General features: G+C 42.5%; 1 protein-coding gene across 3 annotated transcripts in view; it reads left to right on the plus strand.

Annotated features, from left to right (window-relative positions):
• The window catches only part of TRIM33 (tripartite motif containing 33), a 418,511-nt gene that overhangs the window by 132,556 nt on the left and 267,961 nt on the right, over positions 1 to 17,994 (plus strand). For all 3 annotated transcript variants that reach the window (XM_086923290.1, XM_086923291.1, XM_086923292.1), the window contains exons 6-7: positions 4,693 to 4,807; positions 16,317 to 16,463. In XM_086923290.1, coding sequence (XP_086779416.1) covers positions 4,693 to 4,807; positions 16,317 to 16,463 — 262 coding nt within the window. The remainder of the gene's footprint in view (positions 1 to 4,692; positions 4,808 to 16,316; positions 16,464 to 17,994) is intronic.

Consider the following 17,994-nt stretch of genomic DNA (forward strand, 5'->3'; position numbering starts at 1 on the left):
CGCACAGGCAACTCACCTCCTGTGCCGGGGTAAGTTTTGTAAACCCCAACCCCTGCCCTTGTTTTTTTGGAAGGGCCTTCTTCTGCCTCACTTTCTGCAGCTGAACTAAGGTCTGTGGAGGAGATAGATACGAACGTAGTTTCTCGTGCTTTACGTCCCGTGTTACCAATCCGAGCTTTAAATCCATCAAACCTGCGAGCAAATGTAAAGATATGCCCATTCAAATAATCAAGTCTGTCTCTCTCAAATTTGAAAGCTTTACGCTTTTTGATGATATCCTCCTCCTTCGCCAGGCGACTCCATGTCCTCCCTCATTTTTTTCACTTCCTCATTAATCTCAACCTTAGACAGCTCCGCCTCCAGCTGCTCAATCTCAGTTTGGAGTTTCAATCTGTCACTTTCCGCATACTTTACAAGGATCCTCATCAACCTTGCTGAGGATTCTAAATTGGCTGTTGCCCATTCTTCAAGCATGTGTGGGTCCGGGTTATCATAGCTAGGGGCCAATGTAATCCGGAGACCCCTAGGGACCCGCCCCACCTCCAAGTATCCTGTGAGGGATTTGTTCTCCCACCACTTAGCCTGCTCCTTCTTAGAGAGTTTCTCAAGTTTGCGGAAAGTGTCTCTAACCATTGGGCTCGTGTTCCCCCCCATCCGGTTGCTGAATGGGCGTAGCTGAGTCTCCCCCTGCCGGGTTCTCGAAAACTGACTCCGCAGCCTGCTCTCTGTGTCGCAACACGGCGGCGGACATTGCGTTGTGTGGCTGGCAATTTATTAGGCACTTAATATATAAAATAGGACTTCACCGCCGTCGCTCCGTGTTTTCGGGTGCACCCTTAGACGATGGTGAATCGTTCCATATTGCTTCACTTAGCAGACAAGACGGTATGCTAATAAATTAAGAGGCACACACGGAGTCGAGATCTAAAGCTGGAAATGCTTTATTCAGTGCTTTCAGTCCCTCTCCCCTCCATTTCGACAGACGCGTTTTGCCTCGCGGCTTTTTCAATGTCGACTACCCTTTGGTGTTACAACCATTTTAAACCCACCCTTCGCCATAGCCATGGAAACAAACAAAGGACATAATTCACACCAACCAGACATCAGTTTAGTGGCGGCCATCTTACAGTGGGTAAAAAATGCAATAAATTAATTAACATTTTGAAAGTGCAAGTGCTCAAAAAAAGAAATCAATAGTAAATGTAACTAAATAATCGAATTACTCGATTAAAATACATTCATGAAAAAACAGGCATTTCAATTGTATAACGGCAACTAATTATCGGCCATAAACATAACCTGTAGTATCTCTCAAAGTCCAGCAGATAACATAATCGATTAAGTTTTAGAGTTCAAGGAATTAAAGAACAATATCACACAGTATCAATATGTATTTCAGCCTGCTGAAATAACAGAATTGAGCCCTGAATGGGCAATTCCCAAATATACATAAGTATATGTCCAGCAAGAAATGCCACTTTCAGTACATTATCAGTTCGAAATTCATATAAAGTGGCAAAAACATACGAGGCTATTCAGAGAAATAAAGGAGTCAATCAGTTAATATATAAACATATTTTTCTCATATCAACTGAATATCCTTTCTCTTATCACACTATCATGCTAGATTGATATCAAAACAACACAGCCTTGCAAATGTGAGTTAGTCCAGATGTGTCCAAAGCTCTTCATCGTTGTTGAGTCCAGCCGGACTCATGCTTTGGAGTTCTATAATGTATCGAGACTCTTTGGCTCTAAGTTTTCTCAATCTGTCTCCCCCTCATGTTTTTCTACCCCATCGATACAGTAAAATTGCAATAGATCCCTATTGCTTTGATGGTGTAATTCAAAATGTCTGGCGACGGGGTAGGTAGGGTCCTTGTTCGAGAGAGCGCTCATGTGTTCTAGTATGCGCTTTTTGGTAGGATTCTTAGTGCTACCAATATATCTCTTATTACAGGGACAGATGGGGCAATACACCGTGTATTCTGAATTGCAGTTGTAAAACCTATTGATGGTTCTAGTTGGCCTAGAGTCCCCTGGACCACTCTCAAAGCTTGTAACTTTTTTACTAAATTTACAGGCCTTGCACTTCTTACAGGGGAAGAAACCATTGATTCCCAGTTTGTTTTTGGTGGCTGTAGATTTAGCAAAGTGGCTGTGTATGAGATGGTCGCCAATCGATAGACATTGCTTGTATGTAATGGAGGGACGTTCTGGGATGTATTTTTTCAGGATGTTATCAGTTTTGAGAATATGCCAATTCTTTTTAAAGATTTGGACAATTTGTGCCATTGTATGTAGTGATCATACGTACAGTATTATCTTCAATTTCAGTTGGAATAGTTTTATTTTTACTTTTAGAAGATAATAAAGTTTTTCTATCTATTTGCTGTACTTTGAGTTCGGCAGTTTTTAAATGTGCTTTCTTGTAGCCCCCATCTTTGAAACGTTTTAGTGCATGTTTTTTAGCACTATCATAGCTCTTATCAGTGGAGCAATTGTGCTTAAGGCGCAAGAGCTCGCCATATGGTATGCTTTTGATAAGGCTAGTCGGATGATGACTTATTTGCGTGCAAGATTGCATTGCCCGCTGTGGGTTTCCTAAAAAGACGGGTGGCTAAGACATTATTCTCAATATAGACCTGAAGGTCCAGATAGTTGACTGTGTTGTCACTAATGGTCCCTGTGAACTCAAGATTTAGTTCATTATCATTTAGAGCTGCGATGTACTCCTCGGCAGAGGACCGATCGCCTCTCCAAATAATAAACAGGTCGTCAATATACCGTGTCCAAAGCACGATCCTATCCAGCCAATGGTCATTAGCATCCCCCCAGGCCACATGCTTCTCCCACCAGCCTACGAAGAGGTTCGCATAGCTGGGGGCGAAGCACGTGCCCATCTCTGTACCCTGCTTTTGCAGGTACAGTTGTCCATCAAAAATAAAGATGTTATTGTTGAGACAATAGGATACCATCTGTAAGAGCATGTCATTGTGTAGCGTGAATTTTGGATGTTTTTGGCCTAAGAACCATCTTATAGCATTTAAACCATCAGAGTGACAGATACAGGTGTACAAACTCGTGATATCTAGAGTTATAAGCAACAAGTTTTCTTCCCAACATATCCCCTCCACATATTTCGAGAAATCCTGTGTATCCTGTATATAAGATGTCAGGTTCCTGACAAAAGGCGATAAAAAAAAGAGTCCACATATATTGCTATAATCCTACCAAAATGCGCATACTAGAACACATGCGCGCTATCTCGAACAAGGACCCTACCTACCCCGTCGCCAGACATTTTGAATTACACCATCAAAGCAATAGGGATCTATTGCAATTTTACTGTATCGATGGGGTAGAAAAACATGAGGGGGAGACAGATTGAGAAAACGTAGAGCCAAAGAGTCTCGATACATTATAGAACTCCAAAGCATGAGTCCGGCTGGACTCAACAACGATGAAGAGCTTTGGACACATGTGGACTAACTCACATTTGCAAGGCTGTGTTGTTTTGATATCAATCTAGCATGATAGTGTGATAAGAGAAAGGATATTCAGTTGATATGAGAAAAATATGTTTATATATTAACTGATTGACTCCTTTATTTCTCTGAATAGCCTCGTATGTTTTTGCCACTTTATATGAATTTCGAACTGATAATGTACTGAAAGTGGCATTTCTTGCTGGACATATACTTATGTATATTTGGGAATTAATTGCCCATTCAGGGCTCAATTCTGTTATTTCAGCAGGCTGAAATACATATTGATACTGTGTGATATTGTTCTTTAATTCCTTGAACTCTAAAACTTTATCGATTATGTTATCTGCTGAGACTTTGAGAGATACTACAGGTTATGTTTATGGCCGATAATTAGTTGCCATTATACAATTGAAATGCCTGTTTTTTCATGAATGTATTTTAACCGAGTAATTCGATTATTTAGTTACATTTACTATTGATTTCTTTTTTTGAGCACTTGCACTTTCAAAATGTTAATTAATTTATTGCATTTTTAACCCACTGTAAGATGGCCGCCACTAAACTGATGTCTGGTTTGTGTGAAATATGTCCTTTGTTTGTTTCCATGGCTATGGAGGCGAAGGGTGGGTTTAAAATGGTTGTAACACCAAAGGGTAGTCGACATTGAAAAAGCCGCAAGGCGAAATGCGTCTGTCGAAATGGAGGGGAGAGGGACTCAAAGCACTGAATAAAGCATTTCCAGCTTTATATCTCGACTCAGTGTGTGCCTCTTAATTTATTAGCAAACCGTCTTGTCTGCTAAGTGAAGCAAAATATATATATATATATATATATATATATATATGTATGTATATGTGTGTATCACTGAACTGTCTGACCTTGCGAATTCCGCTCCAAGATGGATTGCTCAAGTGAATAAGATGTCATTTGAAGCATAGCATTCTAAATAAGGATGGTAGATGAGAAAAACCTCGCACTGGACATGCAGGCTTAGAACAGGCTTATGCTGAATGAGATAATAGTAAGCTGGTAATTCCAAGGGTGTTAAAGACCGGTGTAATTCGCATTGGTTGATGTATGGATAACAAGTAAAACATTCAAATATTCTTTGTTCATAATTGAATCAAAACATTTATTTTATTATATGTTGGGTAATCCAGTATCGTTAGTGCTTGACCTATACCAAATTTCTTCTTTGCAGGATAAAAGAAGTAAATGAGACAAACAAACGAGTAGAACAGGAAATTAAAGTGGCCATTTTCACCCTCATCAATGAAATAAATAAAAAAGGGAAATCACTTTTGCAACAATTAGAGGTACAGTAACTAGTGCATTTTTTCTTGTTTGTACAGCTAACCTAGACATTAATAAACAATGTATGTATAATATTGTTGGTAAATTCCTGATTTCCAGTGTCAATTGATTCATTTTAGTGCTTGTCTTTACATTTGCTGGCACCAAAATAGTAGGGAATCATTCTTGCTGTAAACGGTCTCAAGAATTCTTTTAGTGACACTTGACCTGTTTTAATTCTCTCATTACTCATTTTGTGTTTATTCCTATTAAAATCCAGGCATTAGCAAAGACTGATTAGTGGCCCCTCTAGAAAAAGAATAATCAATTTATGGCAGTGGTATTGATATTCACTTGCCATTGTCTGACTTCTGTAAAACTTGTCAACTAATGCTAGAATTCCTGTTTCTAATCTTAGCCATCTGTCAATTCCATATGCCATCTGTGCAAAGTGTATATACTGAGATTTTAAGCTGGTTATTGCCAAAATTGGGCATACATTTGTAGTTGTACAAATGCTTATACATTTTAAGATACACAGTTAATTTTTGCCAAATGTACTCTTGCTGGTAGCCAAATAATCAAGGTAAACTTAAATGCTATTTTTTGTTGTTTTGATTAAGATGACTGAAATATATATATTTTTTTAAACTGTATGTTCGAGGCATATGATCTGTAGATCATATGCGTTGGCATAAATCTCCAACTGGTGTTGGGCTTGGATGTTTGCACTTAGTTTCTCTTCGAAGAAGTGTTTGTAGTCACGAGGTAGGTGACTCCTCCTTACGGTGTTAGTGCGCATGGGCATTTGGAATTATTAGAGTGCTAATGAAAATCGTCGCATTGCTCCCAGTCCCGGCATGAATAATAATAAAGGCATTGGTACACTCATGGCTGGACTATGGGCATTACCTTTATCTGGGCACCACAAAGGCCATTGTAAAGAAAATACAGGTGGTGCAAAATTGTGCAGCTAGGTTGCTCTTGACTATACCCCACCATCAGTCAGTGCAGCCTGTGTTGAAAAAAATCACTGGCTGCCTATAACAGAGCGGATCAATTTCAAAGCTTATTGCATAGCCCATAAAACGCTATTAGGAACCGGTCCCAAGATAATTCAATCTCTGGTGGTCTTTTACCACCCAACGAGATGGCTTCGGTCTGCAGAACAGTTTTTGGCAGTGGCCCCAAAAATTGAGCGAGTGCGATCCGGGGGCCACACGTTCTCCTATAACGCGGCCAAGCTCTGGAACGCCCTTCCATTTGCGCTCCACCCCATGCCATCTTATCTTTCGTAAACAGTTGGAAGACTTGGCTCTTCCAAAATCTGCCATAATCAGCCTGCCTTCCCACTCTTGTCACTGACAGCGCGGAATGCTTGAGGGTAGCTAGGCGCTTTACAAATATTTAATAATAATAAATAAATGAACTGCGAGGCCTGTCGATCATTCCGATCGAAGAAAACAATTTGTGACCATGTGGCTCAACGTCACAAGATGAGACGCTGCACTAGTCTGGTGCCAGATATCTTCGGAGAAGAGTCTGAATTCCAACCATGCTCTGAAGAACACATCTGTGTCTGAAGCCGACGACACTGAAGAGGACTCAAACGTCACTCCGGCTGTACTAGCAGTGAGTAAGGAACCCCAACTGCCCACAAAAACACCAAAGACTTCGGTTAAACCTTCACCGTCGGGCTCAGGTCGACACGTGATACAATTTCAGACTCCCCGCCTTCGGGCCTGGCTATGAAATATACTGACAAGTCTTCCAGCTCGGGATCGAGCCGACCCGATGCAGGTGCCGAACTCACACCTTTGGCACCCAAACCCAAGGCTAAGCGTGATGCTGGGCTGTTAGCACTGAAAACATCTTTTGCACCGAAAGAATCACATAAAGCCAAAGCTTCGGAGCCCATACCACCTAAACCAAAAGCTTCGGAACCGACACCAGCTAAACCAAAAGTATCCGAGCCGAACCCAGTTAAAGATAAAGTTTGGAGCTGAAACCAACTAACGAAAAACCTTTGGATCTTAAACGGGGAAAAGTCAAGCCTTCGGAGCCGAAATATCATCACCGAAGGGCACCGAACCCAAAAAGCACGGAAGCCCTCTTAAACATTCTGAATATAAACAAAAGCAGTTCCTCCATAAGAATCTTTGGATCCAAAACAGAAACAATTGCATATTGACCCTGAAACTGGAAAACATCGAGCAACACTTCATAAAAAATGGAAGCTGCATCTCCCTGAAGACTACCTTATACCTCTTAAGAAAAAAGACATGGGTCCTGACCCCTGTCACCCTTACATACACCCTCTCCTCCACCTTTTTAACCCATTTCACCAGCAAACTCACCACCACCATGTTTTTCACCTGTTCCACACGATGAGAATGATTGGGATGGTGATGGGGATAGGGATGATAATGAGAACAATTATCAACAAGCCATCTATATCCCTCAAGACCATCACCACCCGATGACAATATTGGCTTCGCACAGCTTATTAATAGAGCTGCTCAGTACCATGGGGTGGAACTACATACTGATCCCTTAGAGGAAGATTTCTTAGTGGAAACTTTCGCTCCCTCCCAAAAAAACACTTATTCTTTGCCCATGGTCAAAGGTATGATAAAAAAAACACCTGCGAGGTATTCAAAGGCCCTGTTAGAGCTAGAATACTTACGCAAAGGGTAGGCAAAAAATATAAAGTTGCTCCGAAAGACCCAATTTACATCGGGGTCAGGTACCTTTAGATTATCTTGTTGTTTCAAATGCACGAAAAAGAGCACATTTGCAAACTACATGTGACTCCCTCCTCCTGAGAAGGAGTCGAAACTTAGATGCATCAGGCAAGAGAATCGCATCACAAGCTGCAAATCATTGGTCTATTGCCAATGCACAAGCTCTTATGGCTCGTTATGATATAGCTCACCATGACGAGCTAGAAAAACTAATGCAGCACTTACCAGACCAATACAAGGCTGAAGCTTACGACCTCATTCAAGAGGGTAAGCTCATTACAAACACTTCTATCAAATGAGCCCTCGATGCAGCTGATACAGCCTTGCGTGCCATTAACACCAGCGTTTTGCTATGCCGACATGCTTGGCTTCGAATCTCAGGATTCAAGCAAGGAGTACAATCCGCACTACTTAACCAGCCATTTAGTCAGGAGCATCTTTTTGGCCCCACAGTCGATTCTTAATTAGAAAAAATTAAAAAGACACCAAGACTGTAAAGTCCATGGGGACCTAACAACTACCTTCTAATAGGGGCTCCTTTTGTCGCTTCTTTTATAGGGGTGGTTCAAAGACAACTGCTTCATAAAACACCTCCTCCTCTTCTAAAAGGCCCAATCAATCGTCCTGATCCAGAGGATATTTTCGGGGAGGATATAGAGGAAGAGGCAGAGCTAACTCCACCCGCACTTCCCCTGCCACAAAATAGTGACTTCCCTCTACTGCCCCCTGATCATTCCACTCCTGTCGGAGGACGTCTTTCACAGTTCGTACCTGACTGGAATGCCATCACAACCGACAAGTGGGTAAGACAAATTATCCAATATGGTTATTGCCTGGTACTTACCTCCACTCCACCAAACATTCCTCCCAAACATCGTGCGATGTCCTCAGAACATTCCACCCTCCAAAAACAAGAAGTTCTCTCCCTGTTACAAAAACATACAATAGAACCAGTCCCCTTGACTTATCAGCACACAGGGGTTTACTCGCTCTATTTTCTAATTCCAAAAAAGGACGTCTCTCTCAGACCAATATTGGACCTCAGACAGCTAAATCTCTACATTCAATCTGATTATTTCCACATGGTCACCCTCCAACAGGTGCTCCCATTGATTCAGTGAGGCGACTTTAATTCTACTCTGGATTTAAAGGATGCCTACTTCCACATTCCCATTCACCCCGCTCACAAAAAATATCTCCGGTTCGTGGTGGATGGTAAACACTACCAGTTCAAAGTCCTCCCGTTCGGTGTAACCACAGCACCCACATTTTTCACCAGGTGTCTTGCAGTACTTGCAGCTCACTTAAGAAGACAACACATTCATGTGTTTCCTTATCTGGACAATTGGCTCATAAAAGCCAAATCACAACAAAGCTGTGTTCAACACACCCACAAAACAATTCAGTTGCTTCTCCGCTTGGGATTCACGGTAAACGTCCTCTAATCCCACCTCCAACCGTCCAACACACAAGTTTCTCTAGGAGCTACAATAGACACTTGCAAAGCCATATCATACCCCAACCCAGTTAGGATACGCGACATACAGGCTCTAATATCACAATTTCAACCTCTACACTCATTACCAGCTTGAGTGTTCATGCATTTAATCGGAATGATGGCCTCTTGCATTCTAATAGTCCCTTATGCAAGACTCCAGATGTGTCCTCTACAGGAATGCTTAGCACAACAGTGGAACCAAGCTCAAGGCCAGCTGAGCGATCTGGTGTTGGTAGACAGCTGCACCCACCGTGCTCTGCACTGGTGGAACACACGAAACCTTTCCAAATGGCGGTTGTTCCTCGAGCCCGTTCCACAGATAGTGCTCACAGCAGACGCATCGCTCTCTGGCTGGGAAGCTCATCTGCAAAAACTTTTTGACATCCATGAACGTTCGGCTGTTTACAGGTTCCAAATGAATCCAGGACACAACAAAGTAAAGTCCATATGGAGCAGACCACCACTGCTGAAGTCAAATCCTTCACGGCAAGAGAGAAAATAGCAGGCAAGAAATAATTTGGGCCATCATTCAGAAAGCCTGTTCAGGTCCTAGCAGTTGAAGACAAGAACTGTACTTATACCGCCTCTTGCGGGAAGAAAGGAGAAAAGATTTGTCTCGATTGACTTGATCAAACCCCACTATATTGCTGATACCTAGTAGTAGGCCACATGGACTCCAAAGTAGCAGATACCCTCTTCTCGCTTCAATTCAGGAAGTTCAAATGGAACGACTCATGTTTGAAGAGTCCCTTGCACGGTATGATGGACCATGCTAGAATGCTATGGAACTCGTTCCTCTTGAACCTGAAGTTCAAATTCAAAATGAAAGACCAATTTCAATTCGACCAAATACAGATGTCTACATCAACATAATGGAAAAAGAGCAAACTCCGATTTCCACAAAACCTGATGCAAGATCATGTTTTTAAACAAGACATTGCAACAGACGTCTTGCCTTGAACTAGCCAAGAACAAAGCCTTAAACTTCGGATGCCAACTCTATCACACACCGAGGGTAACATAACCGCACAGAAAGAGATTGTAATAGATGACATTATATAATACAACAGATCAGACCCCGATTGGAAGAAATAGTTGATTTGGCCCACAGACACCAATAGTTGTCAGGCGGGATTCATGGGTAAAACCAAAGGTTTTAGTATCCATAGGCCAGGTCCTTGTTGCGTACAGAGAGAACATCCAGGGGTAGTGACATCTACAGTGTTTGGAAGTTGTGCCTTGATTGGCTAAAAACCTCAACACTCGCAAAGGTGAAACAACACTTAACCTTACTGTTACAGGATGTGGATCTCATGCATGTTTTACAAGGTCCCAGGAAGCCACGTCAGAATTTTTAATTTAATCGGTCTACAATGAAAAATGTCAAATATCCCAACAAGAGGCTGCAGAGAGATTAGATACAATAGACCGTATAAATCTAGAAAAACCTCTAGCAGGGATGGACCGTGGGTTAACTACATTGACCTCCAGGATATATTCCTTAGGCAACATTGTATCTTCTATGATAGACATACTAGAACAAGATTTGGCCATATTACAACACAGGCAATCTCAATTGCGTTCTATTATATTAAGCTAGATGCTGCAATCTTTGCGTGCAGGTTGTGTGCTTCGACGTTATACTAACAGCCCGTCTCTGTTCTCTGAATACAATCGAACAGATAAACAGATAGAAATGGCACAAAGGGGAGCAAAATGTACAATGCTGCGTATTGAAAACTGGATAGATTAGCTTTTATGGTGGCAGGATTACCGTCCACAAAATGGCTAATCCATGGCCATATAACTCTACTGGTCACTACTTTTCAGTTTCAGTATTGCCTTGAACAAAAACCGGCAGGCAGATATGAAGAGATGGGTAAGGAACACATTAAGGAATCCTGGGAATTACCATACTAATTTTAATGCCGGAGTGGGGATCGAGAAGTGCTTCTAAACGGTACAAACTGTGAGAACACTTTCAAGTGGATCATCCATATGACAGGATATAATGCTACACAGGGCTTTTAATGGTTCTGTAGCAAACTTGTCCTGCCATTCAAGGGGTGCCCCAGCTGCAGTGATTACGCCAGTATTCAGGCTGCTTTCAAATGGGAGTTACTTGATGCTGATCAGTCAAGGCTGCTGCGGAATGCTCCCGGGAATCACAAGTCTGGTAACTGGGAGCGCCAGGGTTACTTGCTGTATGCAAGTATTGTTTCCACCGACACACAGTCAGGGAGGCACAGTTATGGCCTTCACGAATGTCTTCAATACGGTTTGATACTCGAAGCAGAATGTAAGCCATGCTTCTACAGAAGTCCGTGCCCTTAACCACGACTCAATAGACTTTTGATGTCTAGATCGCAAGGTCTTCGGCAGAGATACAGGCGCTTATTCATAAAAACTGCTTTTTCATTTCACAGAAATGGTAAATTGTATATTTAACATGTCTGATAAGACCGGCATAGTCCACCTATTTAAGACCTAAGATTCTGGACTACTGGGCTCCTTTCAGACGGTACTTGGAGTTACACCAAACTTCATACACTCCGTATTCGGAAGCATCTTTGGAGGACTTCAGCTCATCCTGTTTCTAGTAGCAGGTATCCTGATTATTTTCCATCTGCTACGCAATGGACGTCCCAGTCACCAAAGAGATAGAAAGAGCACTTCTGGAGCGTAAATACAGTGACCGCATGGTACAACATCTAGACATGCTTTGCCTAAAAGAACTAAGTGAATCTTGGTTCTTGTCATTTCGACCAGTCTTTGTGGACTGCATATTACCTGTCCTCTGATGCCTGTTTTGCGGAGAAGAATGCGTGTTAGACCTTTGTTTGACACTCCCATCATGTGCGCAACCGGACGTGAATGCTTTACTGGACACATTAAAGGCCCATCTTCTGCAGTGTCCACAGGGTATTCCGCTGTTGATGGTGAAATTCCTTGAGCCACCACATGTAGTAATAGCACCTGTTGGTAAGGACATCGGCTCCTCCTCCGACACCCAGGCTTTGGACGGCACACAAGCTGCTCCAGCATCTTCTGTGGATAGTATGGAACATCATCTGTGCTCAATTGATGTACTCTGCGAGGGCCTACAAGGGCCGTCTTCTGCGGAAGCAAACAACAAAAATGTTGCGTCTATCAGCCAGTACACATAAACAAGTGACTCATTAAGATCATCGTGTGCTGGAACAAGCTCTAATTTGGAACTCAAAAACTAAATTGACATTCCTTTCAATTATTGGGTATACATGACTTTCTAATGCTTATAGTGGTTTGGACTAGAACTACGGACACTTTAGAGCTATGGCTTGCTTTTTTTTTCGGCATTTTTTTAGTTTTTAGAATTATTTTTTTAAGACATTTTAAACACTTTAGCAAAAAAAAGTTTCTATAAAACTTTGTTTGTACCAATATCTAGTTAGGCTAGTAGTACGATAATGTACATGTCGTCCAGTGAGAAGAGGAGTGGGTGCTATATTCCATTGAGGTACCCTAATATAGGCGCAGGTAACATTGTAACCTTTCACCTATATTCTTCCCTACACTACACACAACTGTTTACAAGGACTGACCTTTTACCTAGATGTGGCACTGCATTCAGAACACAGGTTTTCCCTTAGTTCGAATCTCGTACATTGTGCATGAGGTTTCTTGGAAGCACAGCAGGACTAAGACTCCTGTATAATATCTCTGTATAAAGTTCAGGCTCGACATCTTTTAGGGAGACACGGTAACACAGCAAGGTGGGACCCCTGTGGAGATCTATGGGTGTATATATACATCACATCTTGCTTAGAAAGATAGAGGAGACCAAGACTTCCTGGCTGACATACTGACCAGAGGCGCTGAGGTTCCTGCATGCAGATTTTCCAGCTCACAGTGGTCTAACATCCCTCACAGGGTGTTAACTCGAGACCAGGACGGTGTCCCATGTTCTCATTCTCAGGTAATGGGGTTGACTAGATCCTAGAGGGATTCTTGGCATAACGCCTTCACAGATGCGAGGTACATTTAGGTACATCTAGTTAGGGAGGCTTCGTATGAGTATGCATTTTTTATCATTTGTTTTATATACTTGTATGTATTCATGATTATTTCAATATGGTAGAACTATACCATACATTTACTTTCTTAGTGCTTATAATCATATGTCTATGCTACTGTCTAACGGTTGAGCAGCTGATATGTTCTACACTAGAGTAACTGCTGTTCAATAAATTCTTACTGAAAATGCCCAGCCTGTTTATTCTGTGTATCTCTCTGAGACAAACTAAGTGAGCATGAGTGACTGAGCGAAAGGTAGTATATTGTTTCCACAAGATCATCAACAGCTCTTTGAGCGAGGGTTCCATCCCTGACTGTCTCAAATTAGAACAAGTCACGCCACTTCTAAAAAAAAAAAAAAAAAAAAACTGGCCTTGACCCCTTGGACATGAACAACTTCTTCCAGTTTCTAACCTTCCGCTCTTAACCAACATTCTTGAAAGATGCGTGCTGTCACAGGTGACCCAACACCTAGAGAACACTAATCTACTTGACCCACACCAATCAGGGTTCAGAAAGAGCTGCAGCACTGAAACTTCAATCCTAAATGTCCTAGATGATCTGCACATGTCATTCGACTCAAACCAATGCAGCCTTCTCATCCTCCTAGACCTCTCGGCTGCGTTCGACACAGTTGACCATACCCTGCTACTCAATGTCCTCCAGGAGAGAGCGGGCGTTGAAAACACGGTCCTAAAATGGTTCTCCTCTTTGGTCAACAACGCACTCGGAGAATAAAAATCAACAGCTTCGAATCGGACCCCCTCCCCATTAGTAGAGGAGTTTCACAAGGGTCAGTTCTCTCCTTGCAACTTTTCAACATCTACATGGAACCCCTCACCTCACTTCTAAGGAACTCCAACATCCCCTTCCACCTCTACGCGGATGACAAACAACTCTATTTGGAAACCACATCGATCGCGGACATTCACAGACTAAACGGTACACTAATTGAGGTCCAACATTGGCTCTCATCCAGCCACTTCTGTTTTTTCTTCATTGAGTTTGAAGTGCTCCTCATCTCGAATAAAGATGAAAACCCCCAAATAGTAGAATGGCTCAAAGCTTTAAATGCCCTCAATGTTTCTCTTGCGCCAACAGACTCCACAAAATCCCTAGGGATTACTCTCGACCCCAAACTGGACATGAAAAAACACATCTCAAAAACCGCCATGAGTGCGTTCCTTAACCTGAACCTTCCCTACAAAATGTAACCCTTCCTCCCCCCAAAAGATCTGAAACAGGCCACCCAGGAACTGGTGCTCTCCAGAATGGACTATGGCATCACAGCTCTGACTGGAACAGCCAAATCTCACCTGGGACCTCTTACCACCACCCTCAACGCCGCAGCAAGAATGGTCACAGGAACAAAGAAATACGAGCACATCTCACCGGCACTCAAGGAACTGAAGTGTCTCCCTTTAGACCAACGAGCCAGCTTTCGTACAGCTTGCCTCCCACACAAAGCCCTGCCTACAGGCAAACTAGAATACCTGGCCACCAAACTCAAAAGGGCCGGTCAGTCCAGGAACCTCAGAAGCTCCAACACGCTACTACTCATCCCTATGAAATCACAAACCCAAAACCTCAAATAAATCCTTTGCGGGTAATACTCCCAAGATCTGGAACTCCATCCCCCCCCCACCCCCCCTATCAGAATGACCGCCTCTTTCTTGAAATTCAAGACGCTACTCAAAGCCCTCTTCCTTGAGCGCTCTGGATTGTAACGAGAACCCCACGCCTAACTGTGAAACACCATTATCTCTTTGAACCCAGAGCCAGATGATGTGTTCCTGATCTCCGTCCCGCAGTGCGCTCAAGTTGATGTTGTGCAGACCTTACTTCCCGCCTATGTTCCTTGTTCTTGTTTTTCCGTCCACATTTTCCTTTGTTACATATCTGTATTTGCTGTGAAGCGCTCTGATACCCTCTGGTCTAGTTAGTGCTGTAAAAAACTTATATAAATACATTCTGAGGCATCAGGGTTGTCCTGTTTAGTGGTTGCCAAGAACTATACCTTCCCCGATAAGAGGAGATGCTAATGGCACTGTGAGCTAGCTGATACAGAAAGCCAACATACCCGGTGGGGGGGGTACAGAGTTATTCTGAAACCAATTCTGCAGTGTATGCTGTCTAAGCGCTCATAACCTATATAGGTATATAAGGACTACACAACAAGATCTTGGTCTTAAAATAAAATACAAACGGGCCGGTTTAAAAATTTTTTTTTTGTAGAACTCCTATTTGAGAGGTGTGGTCATTTATTGGTCAATGTTGTGCAATATATGTCACACATCTTTTTTTATACCTAAGGCTGCTCGCCCACAATACCACTAATAGAGCACTTTTTCGATTTTACATTTAGCCTTGTACACTTTTGGGGAACCCCTAGACTCTGTGCACTGTATATTCTCCTAGTGGCATACCATATACAGAGCCAGCTTCCTGCAACATGGCTCTTTATTTTTTGTGGCATATCCTTTCACTAAAGATAATTCAAATTTAACCATTACCCCACCTGGCATAGACATGTCCTATTAACTTTGCTGATGCTTGCTCTTATGTTTTTTATTACAAAAAAATGCAATTTTACAGCTTTTAAAACAACTTTAATGTTTTTCCTGTTTTTTCACTTTTAATGTAAATATCGTATCTTATAAGCCATTTTGATTGTTTCTAAGCTAATTTTTAAACCTTTGGCATTTTGTAAATGCTTTGCCGGCACCACCCAGACATTCTTAATTATGGACAAAGTTTACTAACTGCTTTTTCCTCTGCTTTGATGCATAGTTTTTTTGTTTTCTATTTACGTTTTTGTTTGTTGCAAGTTGTAACAAAATTAGCCCAATCGTTGAATATGCTTAAATGTTTCAACTAAGAACAGTGCCATTGTCTTAAGCTTATCTTTCAAGGGGTGCCTGCTGCAAGGCTGTTTTTTGCTATACAGCATTCCAGTTCTTATTACGAATCCTCCAGCCAATTAGCTAAGCTTGACGGAGTTTCCCCAGATAAATGTTGATAAAACATATTCTTAACTTAGATAGACGCGCCTGCCTTATCCTTCTTAAGTATAGATGCTCATTCTTTCTTTGTACACTGAGCTTAACTGATTAGCTAGTCCGTTTCATACTGGGATTAACTCTGTAAAAGTCGTTTAATCACATCTTTATTAGATTGTAAAGAATAGTTTTGAGGAATAAAGAATATTAACATTTTGAATATTTGTTTATTTAGAATGTTACAAAGGAGAGACAGATGAAATTAGTACAGCATCAAAATGACATCACCGGTCTCTCACGACAAGTAAAGCATGTGATGAACTTCACGAATTGGGCCATTGCAAGTGGAAGCAGTACAGCTTTACTGTACAGCAAACGATTGGTAAGCGTCTCATATTTGAAGAATAATGAAATATTTCATATTGACTGGTTAAAAAGATTTTTTATACTTTTTGGGATATTTTAACGTCGAAACTAACTTTCTATTAAGTTGAGGAAATAAAAAGTAAAACAGCAGTTTAACCAATGTCAAACAGTGTATTTGTAGAACTCACCTGTTTGCGGACAGGGAGCTTGTGAAAAACTTGTTAAAACTGCATATTGTCTAAAACCTATGATTTTCTAATTTTGACTTTGTAAAAGAAAGGAACAGCATTCTTGATGATTATAGGAAATACAATTAGTTGCATGGATTTTTATTTTATGTTCCAAGTTGTGAGAAAGTGCCATCTTTCTTGCATTGGATTCCCCCACTTTTTGCTGAATTGCTGATGTACTTTAAGTGTGCCCTGGGCTCCTGCCAATCCGGTACCCAGGGCCTGTGTTCCTTCCCTAACACTGTATTGAAACCTAAACCCAGTTGACATCTCTGGCCACATGTCAGCCCCTGGTAAATGGTACGCTAGGTACCCAGGGCCTTTTGAACAGAGAAGGCCCCTAAAGGCCTGCAACACTTATTGTGTGCCACCCTTAGAGGCCCTGTACCCTGACACACACACACTGCCTTTGCAGGCTGAGTGTCTGGGTGCAGAACAAAACAGTCAACATGGCACACATTCCTGTGTGCCATGCCCACAACACACTGCCCTGGCATACCTGTCACCCCTCTAGCTGGGTGCCTGTATGCCAGTGGCGTGGGTACAGGTGCATGAGGCCTGTACCCTTACAGTACCCAGGTCCATTCCTGGACTGAGTGCAGTGCTGCCATTAAGAGTATATGTTGCTGGGAGGTAGTTATCACGAACTCCACAGCACCATGGCTACACTGAAGACTGAGAAGTTTGGTATCGAACTTATCAACACCTTAAACCAACGCTGATGCCAGTGTGAGATTTAATGTAAAGTGCACGCCAGAGGGCAACTTAGAGTTGCCCCCTGAAACTAACCCACAACCAGCGTCCTGACTTAGTTGCTGGACCCCTGGGTAGAGAGCCATCCGCTCTTGTGGGCCTGCAACAATGCACATCCTGTGGCGAGGTGCTATGCCTCCTCCCCCCAGGATGGGCAGGGGAAGCTTCAAAGGCATTCCGCCTTTGTGAGTTCTCCAGGCCACTTGCTGTACTCAGCAACTGGCCCCCACCGGTTCTGACCCCACTCTGGCGGGAAAACAGGCAGGAAAACCTAAGTGAGGAAATGGGGTGTGCCAGCCTCTACCATCTCCACCCCTCAGGTGGGGGAGGCGATGTGAAGCACAACTCTGGGCTCTTGCCATCTTGAGGATGGAGAGACCTACCCAATCAGACAGACTTCCGCCCCCCTCCCACTGGTATTCACCCCAGGGAAGGGACCCATTGGTCCCTGACCTTCCCCTACCTATAACGCCCCTAAATTTAGTATTTAGGGGCACCCTGAGTCATCCTTCCTCAGATCCTGAAACTAAAAGAACATGAAGAAAGAAGACCTGCTGTGCAGCT

This window comes from Lissotriton vulgaris, chromosome 5 (assembly GCF_964263255.1).
Source record: "Lissotriton vulgaris chromosome 5, aLisVul1.2, whole genome shotgun sequence".
NCBI lineage: Eukaryota > Metazoa > Chordata > Amphibia > Caudata > Salamandridae > Lissotriton > Lissotriton vulgaris.